Consider the following 18,265-nt stretch of genomic DNA (forward strand, 5'->3'; position numbering starts at 1 on the left):
TATCCTTACAGGCGCCAAGTGAGGGATGCAATTTTCCATTCGTCGATGCACGTTTAGGGGCAGTCTTCGGCTGACCACGAAGTGCCAACAAGAAGTCACTCAAAAGGGGAGACCCTGAGGCCCCTAAGCCCCGGGCTTTCTGGGCAGCCCTGCCCCGCATCTAAATCTGACTGAAATTTCCAGAAGTCTTCTACAGGCTGTAGGAAGTGATGAACGTGGTGCTTTTTAGGCCCATGAGACCTTCGTCGGGGCCTGCTGTCAGCGTTGGTAGTGAGCAAGCGCAACCACGACCTGCAATGCGGAAGAAGGAAATAATTAGAAAACCAGCGAAGAATTGATGTTTTCTTGAACATCTGAAGAAGATGAAGGTCCTCTAGAGGCCGAAGTAGTGGAGCAAGCACAGGAGGGCCTAGTATCTGTTTTGAAACTTGGGCCCCATTATGTTAACAGGCTCCAACATCACAACACAACTCGAAAGAGCCCAAATAATTTGCAGAATATGCATTCAGGAGCCTAAAATGCTACCGAATTATGGGAAATTTGAGAGGGGTATCGAGGGCTTTAAAGATCTGCCGGCTGTCTGGCGTGTGGGGCCCCCGCATAAGGGCTTCCTTCACTACTCTGGACCGTCAGCCTTCTAGTTCGACTGAAGGTCTTTTTTGAATTTGAGTGGGAAACAATGATATTTGTTAGTGAGCGGCTAAGTTTCAGGACTCCGGGCTTGAAATTCCCTTAGCAGGCAGCTTTCGGCACGAGCAGTGCCTGAGCGTGCCTCACTCACGTTGGAACAGTAAGCCCGTTCATTTTCAGTCATTGCCTAGTACAGCAGGTCAAGATGGAGGCTTGGGGAGCCGACTGCGGGGCTGGAGCCTCCGTGTCTCTCCAAAACGTGGCAGAGGCATTCCAGGCGTACCTGAGCATGAGCCTAAATGAACGCCAGCTACTGGGGTATATGTACGCATCAGCCCCAGGTCGCCGCCACTTCCTCCGACAAGCAGCTGCTGCAAAATCCAGACAGCTGTGTGCCAAGTCTGTCGCCTCGCAACTCAGTTCTTTTGCCGCAGTATTGCACAAGACGCTGGGGTACACCGAGGAGAAGAGCCCCCATGGGCCCCAGAACAGCTGCCCGCAGGACGGCACTCAACCTCTGAGGTCCCATGAGGAAGTGGCTCATGCGTGGGTCTGCGCTGTAGAGTTCTGGCTGCAGCACGTGCAGCAGCTGCTGGCTTTTGACGCAGCAGCAGCAACAGCACTAAATGCAGCAGATGAAGGCCCCCCAGATATTACAGTTGTGTGTAGGGAGATGGAACAGCTTTCCAGCCCGCTAGCTGCTGTGGCAGCAGACTCAAAGGTGCAACCCGCAGATGTCGCTGTTGCTGTTTCTACTGCAGCGCAAGTTTAGTGACCCCAACCATGCGTTGCTACGCTTCGCATTTGCTGCCACTCGGCAGCTCTGTAGAGCAGCTCATATTTCTATCCTGTCCATATTTACTCATGTGCTCCTGTGGGTGGCTGTGGTTCTTGCGTGCTGCGCCACTTGTGCAGCTGCCGCTGCATACGAGGAAGGCTTCCGGCGAGGTGCTCTTGCTGATGGCGGTCGTGGCACTCAGTGTCTCTCATGGGACGTTTCCAGGGGGGGCGCTAGAGCCGACGAAGGCGCAAAACCAAGGCAATTCAACTAAGAGAAGGCAGATACTGCGGCGAGTTCTGCGGAAGGCTCTTCAGGGCATCTTGAGCGCTCCAGGAGACGGCACTGACGGGGCCTCAACTGCCATGAGGGTACTTTAAATTGCACTCAGAGCTCTTTCTGCTTTGGTTTCGATTGTGCACTGTTGGTATTTGTGTCGTCTCCATGCAGCTGTATTGCTGAAGCTTTATTATTACTGCAGCTTTGGCGGGTCCTGGTACTGCGACTGCTGTCCATGCTCAGGAGGAGGCTGTTGCGGCCGCGCATGCGGTGCTGCACTGGCGTGGGGTTTCTCGGGGTTCCTTACGGGCATCTGTGGGACCCCTTGCATTGTCTCTTATGGAAGTGGCTCAAAAGGGCGCCCTTATGAAATCCGACGTCACCGCTGCTGTGAGACCCTCAACCCCAAACCCTACGCCCGAAACCCAAACTTTCGTAACTGGTAATCCCTGGCTCGAGACATCCATAGAGTTTCATGAATGGAGATATGTCTCACTTCACGCGTCAGGATGCCCATTTACGTCTGCTGTGTTTGCAGATGGGTCGTTCACTATTGTGTCGTCTCACCTGGCTGTGGCGTCCCTCTTCAAGACACGCAGCTCAGGGGGATCCCGTGCAGCAAAAGCGGGGGCAGCAAACCCCATTCGGTGTCCCATGTCTGTTTTCAGAGGCCCTCAACAGTGCGCAACAAAGTGTCGTTGGCCTCTTGGGTGCCCACAATCCAGGTGACCACCGCGAGGAGGCCTCCAGCGGTCCTGAACGCTTTCTTCTACTCAGGTCTCTTCAGATTATCCGAGACTTGCTACTGTATGGTGAGCATGCGCCGCTGGCTGTGGCTGCTATGGCGGATGTGGTTGTTTTTGCTGCGGTGGCTGCTATTGCTTGTGCTTTTGTTGCTACAGCACCAGCAACACTACATAGCGTTACTCATGTTGCTCCTGCTTTCTTCCCTCCATAAAAACTGAAATGCATGGTATACTGCTGCCGTCAGCTGCTGTGTTGCTGGCACTGCAGGCGCTGGCCAAACCTTCCCATCACAGGGTGCTGTCTCGGCCGCCTTGCTTCAAGTTGAAGAAGAAGGAGGCCGGTTTTTTATCGTTAACGTTAATAGTTTGGGGGCAACGCTTCTTGCTGCCACGGCTAGGTGCTGCGAGGCATTTGTGTCTGGAGTCACTGCAGCAGCCGCAGCTGTGGGGGACTTTTCAGCACCGCAGCAGCAGGAGCAGGAACAGCAGCAGGAGCAGCAGCAGGACTCGGCATTGCCCACGACGCCGAAGGAGCAACCGCAGCACCAGCCGTTTCTCCTTCGAAGAGGCGGTAAGGGTAGTCAAAAAAAGTGGAGGAAGCAGCTGCAGCAAATGGAGCAGCACCAGCAACAACGCCAGCAGCAACAGAATGACCGGAACTGCCAGTCGGCTTCAGTACTGCAAAGCAGCAGCAGCGCAGAGAGGGAAGGTGCCCCTAGGTCCACTAGCAGTGATAGCGGTGGCATCAGCAAGAAGGGTGTCCCGAATGGCACCAGCAGAAAGCCAGAGAAGTGCGGAAAACGTAGCAGCAAGGCAGAAGCAGCAGGAGCAACAGCAAGCCTTGTGTTAAACCAGCTCGATGACCTACCTGAGACGGAGCTCTTTGCTACGAACGCCGCAACCCTAGAGGCAGCGCTGAATGCGGCAGGAGCCCTCGTGGAAGTGGCAGGCCCCGGAGGTGTCCTGTCGTGTCTTTCAGTTTTCACTGGACTGTTGCAAACTGTCCTCAAGTCAGTCATACATGTGTTCCTGCCTTCTTGCCGGCGTCCTGCTCAATTCGCTGAATCTGTTTTTGTCGTTATTTGTTATTTACTGGCCCTGCTTCTGTGATGTTTTTCCTTTTCGGCCCCGTCTTTTTTTCTGTGCTTTAGGGCACATGCCGGTGGTGTGGAAGTAGTGCGAGACCCTTTGCCATAATCCTTCTATGCAAATGCATGCATCACTTAAATTTTTTGCCGTTTTATCTTGCCTCTTCCTGCATTTTCAGCCTGCCATCTCCCCTTCATCACAGCATGTTCGCTGCTCGCTTTGGCTCCTGCCTTCTCTCCTTCATTCGCTGTCTCCTGCGGGGGATCCCTGCTGCATCACCCGCAGTTCATCGTCTCTGCTCCCTCCACGCAGTGGCAGTTTGTCGAAACCTGTTATCACGCACACACTGGAGGCATGCATGTCACGTGGCTAGGCATCTAGCCATTGCGGAGGACGGAGAATCTCTTGCCTTGCTGCATGAGCAGGGTCTTATGACCAAACCACACAGAAACAAGCAGACAAATGGCAGTAAGACGACATATCCAACCAACCAATATACCTTGCTGTATTTGCACATCTGTAAGAGCAGAAACACGAGCAACTGCAATCGTGAATGTAGTTGCAAACCCCCAAAATAGTGATTTGCGGCCTACGATTTCCACAGAGAGCTGTAGTGGGAGTCTTGGTTCTACGGCTGCCGATGAAGCCCTTTGGGGCCTACACGCTACGGAAAGCGAGGGGCTTTTGCTGCTAGCACATGCATGGCGGAGTACCTGCGGGCTTATTGAAGAGCTGCTTTATGCAGGGAGCCTCTCTGTCTTAGGGTTGTCTACGGTTCAGCTTGAGGCCTTTGCGGATGCTCTTGTCTTAGGAGTCCTCACGACGTAGGGCAAGGAAGCAACAGGCTTCGCATTGCTATCTTTTGTGTGCTGTCGTTGTCGTGTATCTTTGATATTGCGTCGCGCCGTGGCAGTGTTATCTCAGGTCCTTTGTGCTGCTTTCTTGTGTGCTTGCTAGCGGTGCGGGTAGTGCTCAGCGAGCTACGAGAAATTTCTGTGTGTTTTGCTGCTGACCTTGCATTTGATGCATATCCACGCACGCAGAATATGAGTGTTTGCCATGACTTATTTCGTTCTAATTTGCGTGTGTTGGGTGCTCCTAGAGGCCTCTCCTGTGGACCTGGGAAGGGAGAACCACATCACTTTGCACGCTTTGTTGTCTCGGACCCGTGTTCACTTATTTCGGCCCTCCATCTGCTTACTGCCTCCATCAGTAAGGACCCTTCGACTCACATTGAGTACACGGCACCATGCTCAGTATCATATTCAGAGGTATTTTGCGTCTGGGGGTGCCAGCACTGCGTGCATTTTGGTGCTCCATACTGTTCCAATGGAAAAGAAAACATCAAGGAAACAGGGCGACTGAAGGCGTTTGATTCACATTTTTAGCGTCCTCGGATCGGATAAGGCAGCCATAGGGTAGAAGGCATAGCCCATAACAGTAGCTCACGAGCGAATTTCGGATCTTCGCATACATATGTCGTACATATATCAGTTGCTGCTTGTTTTGCCTGTCTTCGTTGTGGACTCCGTAAGCAAAGGCCATCTCGGTCGAGGGGACTCTCGGCCAGAATAGTGCAGTGTGGCGGCAAGAAGCGTTTGCCTTCAGTGCGGTCTAAAGTTCAGCACTTGTATTATATTGTGAATTTCCCGTGCAGGAGACGTTCTGCGGTGTGTCTTCGTTGCTGCAGACGTATGTTTCCCTCCCCCCTCCACTCTGCGGGCCGCGAGCTCTCTGCTGCGGAGGTTGCAGGCGATTTGCTGCAGCGGACCCTTCGGCGCAGCACAGCCACTGGGATTTATGCAGTTTCAAGTGGATAACGAAAGTACCAGCCGAAGTATGGATGCGCTTCAACAGCAATCAACAGCCGCTTTGGGGACAGTCTCCCCAGGGGCTGTCGAGACGGCCCTGACGAATCTTGACTTTGCCATACGAAATGCAGCATGCGGTCAGACAAGGCGCCGCACATGGCTGTACTTGCCTCCCTCAGGCTAGCTATAGCTACAGTCTCTGATATGCCTATAGCTGAGGGGACAGGGCTCGGTTTCCTCTGTGTTACTGCCCTCATGAGCTTGTGCATGCATCTGTTCTTATTGGATGTGTAGGACGTGGTGCAGAAGGCGCGGCAGCACTGGGACAAGCTTCTGTGGAGGGCGGGGAAGGAGTGGCTTCGCGGTTTCTGCTTCGGCCAGAACAGCTGCGTACACACCATGACACCCTTACGGGGTCTAGCAGAGCGAATGCAGCCGTGTATGCTGCGTGCGAGTTGAATTTTTTGAGCCTAGCGTCACAAACGAGTTACCAGGAGGGCGCGTGCCCCCACCACAAACCAAAACCCAGTGACAATTCCCAGCCCCAAGAGGGCAGCTGCAGCTCCAAACCCGCGAGGCTACAGACTGTTAAGGCTCCAGCGTTGTCTCCGCTCCTTGAGGGGAGCAGCAGAGGAACTGACAGTGAGAACCGCCAATCGTTGGAGGCTCGGTCTGCCACTCCCAGCAAAGCCGAAGCGCATGCATTCCTGTCCACCACTGGAGCAGAACCGAGATATCATGCGGGACAGACAACGAATTCGACCAGAAATGTAGGCTCCCCCGCTCAAACGCAACTGTGTACCGCCTCTGGATCGGAGGTAGGTGATGGTACATATCCAGCCACAGTAGCGTCAACTGCAGCTGCTGCTACAGCAGCAGCTGCTGCAGAGGGAGCACTAGAAAAAGTCAGGCAGCATGCGAAAAGGCAGAGATGCGAATTCGCATCAGCGTCTAGCCAAAGTGGGACCCCTTCCTCAGGATGGGAGAATGCAGAGAAAGGTCACAAGTCTGACGACGAGGTGGTGATACTTGAAGGCGCTGCCTCTCCCTCTGTCTCTCGGCGTTCCAAGAAGGCAGTGCCAAGTGCTGGAGCTGTACTGGCGGAAGGTGGAGCCGTGGGCGCCAGCGGGCATCTTCTTTTCTCTCCGCAACAGTGCCCTCCCGCGCCACGCCAGCAACAGCAGTCGCGCACACAGCAGCAGCAGCTGCATCAAACGAAGGAGATGGCAGTTGAAGAAAGATCCGTAGAGCTTGCTGCCGAAGCACAGGCGAGAGGGCGCATACGCCAGTTGTTGCATTGTAGGTCTTTGGGATCCCCCTAACGCATAGATGGATGTGACATACTTCACGCCAAGCTGACCAGGAGTTCGACTCCAAGCCACACAAATTAACACCTTAGTTTCGTGGCCTTGTCCTGTGTTTTCTTCTCAAATATTACTAGCTCAGAGAGAGACACAATGTTCCACGTAATTCCTCAGCGAGCAGCTGAATGCTGTGTAGGCTGATGTTAAGGCTGCAGTTAAGGTCTCGTGCCCTGTTGTATGTGACACTGCGCGGTATTCTGCGTCACTGCGTACTGCAGCGGACTTCGAGCTCTCGGACTGAAGGGGCTGTCCCCTCCCCGCCCTGCTATCCTCCATAACGTTTCAGCGCTGCGGTGGAGAGCAGATGCGCTGCAGACAGTGCCATGTACGACAGTGCCTATCCAACAAATGCGCCAATAGTCATGCATACATTTGCATGCTAATTTGCACTTACATGCACTTCAGTCTGCCTACTTGCATGTTTCTATCCCTTTGGCATGATCGTTTGTCTCTTGACAAAGCGCTTCGAGTTTTGGAGCTCAAAGAACCAACGAGAAATCGTTATACAAAAGGAAAATACACTGCCATCGTTGTTACGAACAGCACAGCGCGCAAAGGTTGGAGTAGCAGGGCGCCGGGTGAAGACGAGTCTCACGCATCAATACCTGTATTTCTCCTTACTTGCTTCGACTTTGGGCCATGGATGAGCTGTTCGGGGCTTCGCACAATATATGGGGAAGCTCAACAAAGGAGACAGACGAAATAGACGGCAACCAAGTGCTTTATTCTGGAGCCTACCCTCCGATGCTGGTTCTGCTGCGTAAGAAGCACGTCAAGTGGCCACGCGATGCTTCGAAGCTCGGGCTTTAAGGTCCTATCACTATGCCGGGACAGTTGCTGCCCTCAGTCTGTGCGGAAGCCACTGTGCGCGTCGTCGTTGATCCGAGCAGCACAGGCACATTGTCGCTGTCTTCTCCCCACTTCACTGCCAATAAGCAATGAAAAACTGAAATTCACGCAGTGAGTTTATAGGGACTGAGCATAGGCGGAGCCATGGCTGGAGCGATGAGACCTGATGACAGGATATGCAGAAAGTGGCAATCTCGAAGTGACGTCACCGCGGGGAATTTGGAATAGCATCTGGTGCTTCCACTTCTACATCTTTTTCGCTGGGATACAAGGGCGTAAACAGCGGAAACCTTGGTGCGACTGCTTTTCAGTTCACGCTCGAATTACCCTGCCTGGCTCCTTAAAGCCCTGCCTATGAGGGGTCTGTCTTCGTCTTGGTCGCCAGACCTGTGAAAAGCAGTAACGACGCCTACAAATTAACGCTTTAAGCTTGCATTGTGTGCACATGTATTCTTGTGGAGGCGGGCTACCAAAATCAAGTGGCCAAGGTTATGCATATGCAAATAGACGAGCTCGGCAGCACGAGCATACACAGCTTAGCAGATTCCGTTCAAGCAACGCCTAGCTGAACATACGGTTGAACTTGTACTTGAAAGTGCTGCTATCCCATATTTGACTACTTCCTTATTGCGTATGATGTGGCTATAAAGCGAGCCAGGCGGGTAGACGTCTCACGTCGATAAAGATGAGCTCGTCTTGTGTCCCACGTCATTTTGCTTTTCCCTGAACGCCAGCCACCATTCCAATTGCTGTACTGCAGAAACCTATTCCCCGCTTCATTATCTTTCGAGGGGCTTCACACGCATCTGCTTATACACATGTGCATCCCTGCCAGCTCGGTGCAACGCGAAGAATCTGCCCTTGGTGGACAGCGCTATTCCCTTCTAGCCCAAACACGAGAACCCGGGTTTCCCTCTCCTCCTCGTGAGATGTGAGATGTGGAACAAGCACTCTAGTCATGAGGACGATAAGAATTTATACGTTTAGGCCATAGTAGCTCACCGTTGTGTGGCGCAAGCTCCCAAAGTGAGCGTAAAGATGGCAAAGAGGAGGGTCAGCAATGCACAGACTCCTAGAACGATCCAAAGAATGTTTAAATGCCCAATCTGGTCCGCTATGCTTCTCGAGTCTTCTAGAACGCCACTCTGTGTATGCAAAAACATTCACGGCGACAGGCAAGTGCACATCTCATTTGCGTACGAACGGGCCAAACACGTTAAGCGCGAACTTCGCTACACATTTTCAGTTGAAACAGTGCAGAAATTACAAGAGCATCAATATGAATGCACTGATACAGAAGGAAAGGTATCAATCGATTGCTTGGAGATGATCACTGAAGGGTGCTTTGCGCTCACACCCGACTCAAGGGAAAGAATCGTCGGCATTTCGCTACATTCCAAGTGGCCACCGTTTTCTATAGTCTGCAAACGAGTAGAAGGGCCACTTAAGGCAAAGTGAATCAGTCCTGAGTGCCACCTCGCGAACCAACTGGCGGCTCCCCCATAGGACAAACTGTTGCATTAGGGTAATCTGCCGAGATACTCCAGCTCCGTCTGGGAAACTCAACAGAAAAAGAATGGGAGAGAGAGAAAGCTGGGAAATTTAGCTATGCAAAGCACAGTATTGGCAGTGACGGCTGGCACCCTTATGCCCGTTGGAGCTCATGCAGTTGCATGCCTAAAAGTAAACTGAAAATCAACTTTAAAATTTCGGAGATTCACTGTTTGTTTTTCCACAATAGAATGCCGGCAAATAACCTTGTACGCAGCCGCCGCTCCTAGCAGCTGTTGTCAGCTGTCAAGCCGATGGTTGCCAGCAGAGAGCCTCGAAAACTGCCTATGCATTGGCAAGTAAATCTATAGCCAATGCAACCAGCAATATATTTCTTCATTAGCCAAAGGAAAAGAGGAAAAACCGAGAATAAAGGTGAACAAAACCGAAAACACGAAAAGCTAGGACCAGCTTCCCAGACGGAGTCGTCGATGTGGACCATACCAGTGCGTGCTGCATGCGGTGAGTGCTGCTGACCCACTGAGTTTTCTTGGCCAGTATAAATATTTAGTGTTGTTTATCTATGTTAAACTTATTTTTACGGACTCAACAACCTTCATTCTGTGTTTTGCTGGCGGGCTCACCGCAGCCATGCACAAGCGTACGCATCCTAGCCCACAGCTACACTTTTTAATGCTGCGCCACGATAGAGGCTTCGTTGCATTTATGATATGCAGCCTTCAAATAGAGGCGCAACCACTGCTGGTGAGATATGCCACGGAGCTACTTGACTTAGAAGCCAATGCGCTTCAGCACACTTCGCTCTTATAAGTAGCACAGTAGTGGATTTCGTCGGGATCTAAGTGGTGGACTCATTGAAAGTCTCCTCAATTGAAATATCACAAGAATGCCATGCTGATTTAACGTGTGCTTCAAGCCTGAAGAGGGCTATGCTGATTCAACGTGTAATTCAAGCCTCAAGAGGGCTGTGTGAAAATGACAAACTGAATTGAATTGAGCAAGCCAGTTCCTGGCAAGTAAGAGACTCCAGCTTCTGAGAAAGTGCGATTTTGATACTACAGCTATATATAAACTCCCCATGATTCTATACACATCTATATGGCGCAGGTCAAACGTAGGGAGAATGTATTCGCTGAAAAATGCGGGCCATAACGTCTCTAGTCAGTGGTGCTCCAGTATGATGCCGTAGAGGTGCATTACAGTCTGTGCGATCTGTTCCCACCAAAGCATGGTTGACAGTTGATATCTGTAGTGTGGATATTCACCGTGCTTAATTCCCCAACGCAGCAACAGAACGCCCTGTAGCGGCCTGCAGGTAGTGGGCACAAAACGCTTCCGGATTGTGGTTATTATGGAGAACGCCTTCAGCACCCCGCAACTGTTGCCTCCAGTTTGTGCACATGATACACTGTTCCATGGAGCAGTTTCTCCAGGGCATTGGCCTGCTAAAAATCTTTGGGCTACAGTTTAGTGCCGCATGTCCTCCCGTCATTGTTGCACTGTTGGCTCGCCTTGCCTGTGCCGTGCTTGTATGGTACTCGCAATAGAGCATGGGCTTGCACTCAAAGCCTGAAGCAGTGTTTTCCTAGCAATTATGGCGCACTTCAGACACTCTCAAGTCTTGCCATCCTATTTAACTGTTCCTTGTTTGTCGGGTTTGAGGGCAGATTAAGGCCTGACTTACGTACTGCCTTACTGCCTGATCTACCATACGCCCAGATTACTGGACCTTCCTAAACTCCATTGTCCTTCCCCAATCCCATATGCTTTTTGTTTGATGCGTTGATGCAGTCAGTAGAAACGAAAAATTTTCCTTTGAATATTGTCGACGTATTCCATGAAACGTGAGCTGTACTTTTCGTAATTGTCGCACCGCTGCCGCCGCCGAACAGTGCCGAAGACACTCGCTCTTGCCTGGCCAAGCTAGCTTCAAGCGAATCCACGTAGGAAACCCTAAATTAACCGCAAACTGTGCCCTTCTCCCGCTTCCTTCCGAATATTCTTCAGGAAAATCATGGTGTTCAGAAGCACATTCATAGTGAGCTAAGTGCAGCTTCGCTTCTGCTCGTCCCTCTCTTTCTGGCTACATAGGTTCATACCTATCAGCACTCACTGAAGAAGTCCTGTAAGCACTAAAATGATCCAAACGCCATCAGTTTGGGTTTCACTCCAGGAATATCTCTGTTTGTGTCCGATGCTTTTCTGTCGTTACGTGGGCCTGCTACGAGCCCCAAGCTCTGCCCGGAGCTCCGGGCCTCACTGGAGAGCAAACTGGGCCTGACCACTGGAGGACCACCCTCTTTTGCAGGATAAGTACTTCAAATTACTACGCTAGTCTATGCATTATAAATTATAAGAGTTTGAATACCGTTTCTGGGCAAAGTTGTACTGTTGCGCACTGCAACACTGACGCCTCAAAGTGTGGTTGTTGATGGTCAAAGCGTTGAATGCCCTAACACCTACCTCTGGAGACCTTACACGCAATATTATGACTGTATTACACCTGTTGGAAGAAAATTTATATTTTCTAGGTTGTGAAAGATTGCTCTCCGCCGTTTCAGGGACAATGACAGTGCCCGTCAGTCTTGCAGGAGCCGTAACTGCAGTTCAACCAACGCCACCATGTAATCTCATGCCTTAATTCTACAAAGTGTCACTGCATACATCGATAATGTAGGGAATTGTCGCTCTGCCTAGCCAGAATATGGACCAGCAGCACGGTTTCGGAGCGACGGTAACATAGGCAGCCACAGCCGGTGCAGCAGCGGCTGCCACTGCAAATGCACCATCGAAAGCCACTGCAGAGGTAGCACCTACGTAGTTCGCCACTTTGGGACGTGTCACCTTCGGGAATCACGGGACGTCTGCTTCAGTATTACGGTCAGACGTCGCGTCAACGTTTCATAGGAGAGAGCATGTGGAGCATTAGCATCAGTAACCGATGTTGCACATGAGTTTCGAAAATATGTGAAGCACCAGATGCCTCATTGGCGCTACACAGGAAAGCACATTTGGAGCAACACCAACAGAAACCGTTACAACAATTGCGTAACAACGATCTACTAAGCAGAAAGGGAAAAAAGGCAGAAAAATAAATTTCATTCCTCGCAAGAGTGCATCTGCGTGATAAAGAGGCCGGGAAGTAGTAGTTCCAGGCACACCAAATCCAAAAGCTGGCATACAAACTGGAATAAAGTACTTTAAACAGGTCTGAGCTATGAGTGCAAGATAATTCGTAGAAGCTAGGAGTTTTGAGAGTGGAACCTTCCCTAGCACCCTTTTGCAAATCCGGCAGTTGGGGACAGCAGCAAAGTAGGAACGGCACTTCGCGGTGATGCTTCGTTGTGCAAATCATGGGCATCGTGAACAGCCACCTCTATTTAATATACAAACAAAACGTCCGGGTTTCTAAATTCAAGTATTTGCATGTATTTTAGTTATTGCAGTAGTCTTGCAGGATATTATCACTTTACATTATATGGAGTGCAACGGGGGAAAACGCAAACGCCAAGCCGGGCAGGGACCTTCCCGTTAGCTTTGTGTACGCTGGAAGGCCTGGTAAGAGAACAGTGTAATATGCTGTCAGAGCGCATGGTTTTCTGTCCTTGTGTGGACTGCTTCGAGACTAAGGGCAATCTAACGTGCATGTCTCTTTGCGAGCAAAAGGTTAATCGATGCAATTGGCGCCGAGATGATTTCAGTGGAAGGGAAAATCCTTACATTTTCTTCATGGGGAAACAAAAGTGAGGTGAGGAAAACTCAAATCCCAGAGAGGTAGGTGAAAGTTTCTGAAATGAAAGAAAACGTCGCAGGACCTTCTGAAAAGCCAGGCTCGTCGAGTTTTACAGAAACAAAAGCGAGCAAGACCGTCATATTATAGAAGCAAGCTTGCTGTTTGTTTCAGAAATAAGTGACACGGCTGGGGGTAGCGTAATGCAAGGGGGCCAGCGTCTTGTGTGCGTGATCGCAAGAACATAATAATCCACACTCTGTTCTAACGCCGTTAAAATATTTATATTTCACCAGCAATACAAAGTTACCTTCTGCATGCTTACCGTACTCAACTTATCCCATACTTCTGTAGGTGCAAGCCGGTAGAATAGTGAGTAAAAGCAGTACTGCAAAACTCAGGCCTTAAGAAGTGCTAGCAGTGCTAGCACACGATCATGACGGTCATGGGTGAACTATAGCTCAGCTAAATACGGGGCAGAGAATGCAAATGGCAGAGTCATGGGCATGCTAATGGAAAGTATGGTGTGCTATACACCGATCTGAAGGCATGAAATGCTGTATGGCTTCTTGATGGAATAACGGTAGACGACAGCAAGCTGTACTGCAGAAATAAAGACGAGACTCGGAGAAATCACTGTTCCCTCATTTGATTGTAGCACCCAGGAAACCTCAAGTGCGTGATTTCCGTGTAGTCAGTGTTGTACCGTAATTCTTTCATGAAGCACATCACTGTTTCCTTTCCTGCGACTTCCCATACGGTTTAGCCACACCACTGGAGGGAAGTGGGGGAGCCATGATCGGTTTTCTGAGGATGCGCTTCCGTTGTGTTGTCTCGTTTTTGTCTACCGCCTTCCCTGACTGTTTTGCTTTCATTTGCTAGACAATTTAAGATTTCATGCCTCCACTTCGACTTGTGGTGCGAGACCTACACCGCAACAGGACCAAACTTACCTCATTGTGAGCTCTGTAGGCTTGCAGTCAGTTGGCTTCATTTTTAGGCATAATTTTGACTTCATAATTACTAGAAAAGCAATAGGGAGATAGATGGATCACAAAAAAAGCCTCGAATCCTATGCATTGTATCCCAAACCAGAAGTGCATCGAAAAAAATAAATCAGGAAAAGTTATAGAGACTCCCTCAGCTCAGAGAAGAAAAGGACCAGCACGATGCTCCCCAACAATTTGCAAAATTCCGGCTGTCTGTGCATTCGCATGCAACAACTGAGTTTCAACCCTTGACGAGTCCAGCTTCCTGTATTAGAGTATGATTATTATTGATCAAACCAAGTTACGCACGCAGTTTTCTAGAAACCCTCAAAGAGAAGGTTACAGCTATGCAAAGTTTCCTCTTCGTCTCAAACTTCGCACGTGACAAGAGTATTTGATTAGCCTGGAACCACAAATTTTTCATCCTCTTCATATGGGCACCTAAGAGAGGATGAGCATTGGTCTGAGTCAGAGGAAACCCATCAACTGTTGGAACTCGATTTCATCTTCAAGAGAAGACGTGATGTCTTCAGCACCGAAACTGTTTTTTGAGCTTTTAGCACTAGTTTTACCAATGTACATTCTCACTTGCGAGCAGAATCCTGCAATACAAGACTCAAAAAGAAGCAGCGTCCTTGCTAGCGCACACAGTGTCTGCCCCGATAATTTTCTATCGTTGCGCCGCAGCGTAATTCTTGGCGCAGAGCAGTGGCCAATATTAAACTTGATTGCTGATTTACAACGTTGAAAGAGATCCTTTTATTCTTGTTTGTTCGTACGCGCGTATCTAGGACAGAGTAGGGGCTTCGACTCGGCTGGAGGCCTCTGCGTGGCTTGTGTTGTTCTGGGGTGATTACCTCCGTTTACCTGCTTTTAGATGAGCATATTTTGGTCAATTCGTGGGTTTCTTTCATCTGGATTCTGCGCAGAGTATTCTAAACCTGTTTCCACTGTCGCTGCGGTAACCGAAGTATCGCCTTGCACCCCTCGTCTCGCCAAGTGGTAGAATCCAAAAAGAGGAAAAACTGTTATCACAGCACCACAATGCAGTTTGCATATTTGGCTCATCTCTTTCTGCTCTTGTTTTTTGCGGGTGCCTCTAGCCAGCCTGCGGTAACTGCTGCGGCGATCCCCTCGCATCCGTCACAGACCGCAACTCTCCTCCTTGATGTTCCTGAGACCAATGGAGAAGGACACTTCACTAGTGATCAAAAGGTTAATTCTCCGAAATCCGAAGGTGTCGATGCGAAAGAAGGGAGAGGGATCACTGTGCGCGCCCAAGGACACACTAGTGGCCCATATGAAGGAGATGCCGTTTTAACAAACCAAGTTGGTGTTGAGGGCCATGGTGTGCACGGTTTGGATAGAGTCTCGGGTGAAGTGATGAGTCATGACGCTTCTATGCCTATTTATGCTTCAAGTCCCGACAAAGTGAGGGGACTGCGAACGGCAGTGACGGCTCTGCTTTTTATTGGAGGCTATTTACTAGCCCATATCCTCGCCACTCCTGGAAAATCATTTTCCAATGTGCTAGAAGTGAAATCGTTGTTGACTTATGAGAATCGATATCTGGCCAGTGCTGCAGCCTCTGCTGGGATGCTTCTTTCCGGGCTCGGAGAGATTTTACAACATATGCTCTTTGGCAGGCCTCTACACGGACACCGCTCACGCCCACAGACGCACAGGCTAAAGAGGAGAAGAGGGCTGCCTCAAATGTTCGTGGCAACTATTTTATACGTTATGTGTATTGGGGCTGCTGTTGAGCTGGGCCCACTTGCCCCAGTCTCACTAGTGTACCTGCAGACTCTCAGCTTAGTTGCTGCGGGCCTGTTTTATTGGGGTGCGGCCCTTTACTTCGACCCCTTCGGCCTGAGCAGCAGTTAGAAGAAGAGAAGAAGAGTGTGGGGGACGCAGAGGAAACAGAAGGAGAATCATTTGTGTGTATATGCGTGTGTGTATGTGCGTGTGTGTGAGAGAGGGGCTAAAATACCTGTGCTGCGCTTCATGTTGCCGGGGACTTTGTACAGAACGTTTCCCGCATGTTATTGAGTCCCAATAAAAAGGCCTTTTTGGTTCATGCAAGCGTACGCCCATATGAGCATATATGTTGATACATATGTTTATATTTATGCATTGGGCGTACATGCTATTCGCCTGTATATTTTCAGGATGTGTATTGATGTTTCACGCATATTGGCATGCAATTCTTTTATGGGAAAGCGTTGAAAAATGGAGAGCAATCCGTGTGCACCCAACAAAGTTCGTAGTTTCAAGTTATTTATGCAAAGTGGACCAAGCCAATTAGAACCCGCGGGACCACAAATTGAAGAGATGATGCTCTTCAGAAGTTGTTTGTGTAAAGACACATCAAGTTTTTAGATCCTTCGTTTGGTGATGAATATCTGGTCACTAAATGAGACCGGTGAACACCATTAAACAGAAACGAAACGATTTTTAATAGGTAAAGGAAATTAAGGCCTCACGGCAAAAGTCCTGTGAGGGAGAGCACCAACTTTGTTTCAGAGTGCTGAACGTCTTTTCTTGTGGAACTGTTTTGCTTCCTCTAATGCCAAGCGCGTAGCTTTTTGTATTTGTGTAGCTGCTGTTGCTTATCCGGTTTTTGCCGGAGCTTCTTTGAGGAGTGGCTAGTTGCAGCACTTCAGGTATTTGCGGGAAGACCAAATTTACAGTTGTCTTCTTGACACAGAATAATGTGTACTACAAAGGAGGCTTTGATGCGGGCTCCAGCAGGGTAGATAGTAATTTTGTAGACTTCAGCAGCAGCTGCTCTCAGCCGCAGCAAGGCACACACAAGTGCGTTGACCGGCGAAGACTTTTCGCTGGTGGCGGCTCAGAGCAACACTCTTCCCGCAAGCCACAGGTGGCGCCAATGTGGTTACATGAAGCAACAGGAACTGCGCAACTGGCCGCCTCTGCGCTCGTGCATGTCACCTTGGAAGACCCATTCATTAGTGCGCATGCATACTCAGTAGCGTACGACCGAGGGGAACAGTGTAGAAGGGTTTTCACAAACAAAGAACAGCAGCTACAAGAAGTCACAGCCGGGCGGGAATGCAACGCAAAACTCTTGGTGAATTTAGTCAGACAAAATGTTAAGGTACACGCCGACAAACAGACAAAGTGTGATGCGCTAGATACAGTATCATAACGCTAGATAAGAGCCACACATCGAGAAGCAAAGCTACGAAGACCACAGCACTTTCCAAAGGCACGTCGTTCTCACGTGCGGGAGCGTCAACAGGGTGCTCTCCATGCTAATATTCCCAGTTTATCTGCAAGTTGCAGCGCCTGCCTCTTTTGCTTTTTGCATGACACTCCCGTCTTATGTAGTGACGACAAAATTTCCGCTGGTTGCACGTCAGAGAAACGACCTCTCTCTGATTTACCTATGCCACCCCTTCGGTATTGTGGGGGCCAGGATCTTGACAGCTTGCCTGGTGCCTAAAGTTCCAAAGAATTAATGGGAGTAAGAGCCGGGTACGCCCAGTTGAAGTAACGAGAGACCAGCCAAATCATGGTACAGAGGCGTATTCCTTGCGAGCAAACAGGAAGACTAACTGTCTTCATGTCATCAGACTGGATCGTTTCGCCTGGAGCTGCGATAAAACGCGGAAGCAAAAGGCGACAGTGAAAGCAACATGCTCACATTGTAATTTGAAGTAAACTCCGTCACATGAAGATTGTGTAGCCTCTCCACGGAGGCAAACCAAATGTGGCAGTGCAGTGTGTGGCAGTGCTGGCAAGACAAAAAGGAAGAGCTTGTGTTCGCCTTCTCCCTGCTAAGAAGCGCGGCGTCCTTCGGTTTCTCTCCGCTGTGGCCATCAATGGTGAACCGCCTTTTCAGTCACTAGGGGGAAATCACTTGTGCGAAAGAAAAGTGACAGACCTCTCAGGCCAACAGCATATGTTCCCGCAGTAGGTGAAGCCAGCTGTTGCAGCACCCCGTGTTCTAGTTTCTAACTACGCTCCTTTGAACTGTGCGTGACCGTGTTTGATAGCTCAAACGAACGCGTAGCAAGGAAATACTCTCAGCAACCAACTACGCTCATGAGCCTTTGTGGAAGACAGTATCAAATGCAGGTGCCACAGCAGCGGCGACTACAACTGTAGACAGTAAACGTCATAGCGGCAGCAGAGACAACAGCAAACTGCATCCGCGGAAACATTTGTAATCCTAACGGTACCACGTTTGTAATTCTAAAAGCATCATGTTAAAGGAGCCTTCGTCTGCATGGTCATGTCCACGAAAATAAAACATTAAAAAACTTGACGAAGATTTAACTGTCGCTGCTGGGTAAGATAATGACCTCTCTTTGGGGCCACTCAACACTTCTTGGATCTTGTGGGGCAGTAAAGCTCACTGTGTTCCAGCTCAGTGCACCACTACAAATGCGCAGCACTATACAACGGGGACATGCAAATAATACTTCAAATATAGCATCATGCACAGAAAACCACTACAAATGG

General features: G+C 49.8%; 2 protein-coding genes across 2 annotated transcripts; both read left to right on the plus strand.

Moving 5' to 3' along the window:
- Window positions 1–835: 835 nt before the first annotated feature.
- Window positions 836–6,938, plus strand: ENH_00035620 (hypothetical protein, conserved; the record flags this gene model as incomplete). Its single annotated transcript, XM_013585023.1, has 11 exons — window positions 836–1,351; window positions 1,546–1,779; window positions 1,931–2,077; window positions 2,226–2,499; window positions 2,702–3,443; window positions 3,701–3,806; window positions 4,303–4,346; window positions 4,625–4,734; window positions 5,180–5,470; window positions 5,628–6,632; window positions 6,916–6,938. 11 exons carry the CDS (start codon window positions 836–838, stop codon window positions 6,936–6,938), a joined length of 3,492 nt encoding a protein of 1,163 aa, XP_013440477.1.
- Window positions 6,939–14,821: 7,883 nt separating this feature from the next.
- Window positions 14,822–15,661, plus strand: ENH_00035630 (hypothetical protein, conserved; the record flags this gene model as incomplete). The annotated part of the gene is made up of 1 exon (XM_013585024.1): window positions 14,822–15,661. The coding sequence occupies one exon, from the start codon at window positions 14,822–14,824 to the stop codon at window positions 15,659–15,661; it is 840 nt and encodes a 279-aa protein (XP_013440478.1).
- Window positions 15,662–18,265: the final 2,604 nt, after the last annotated feature.

The sequence above is a fragment of the Eimeria necatrix genome, genomic scaffold (assembly GCF_000499385.1).
Source record: "Eimeria necatrix Houghton genomic scaffold, Enh_scaff25, whole genome shotgun sequence".
Lineage (NCBI taxonomy): Eukaryota > Apicomplexa > Conoidasida > Eucoccidiorida > Eimeriidae > Eimeria > Eimeria necatrix.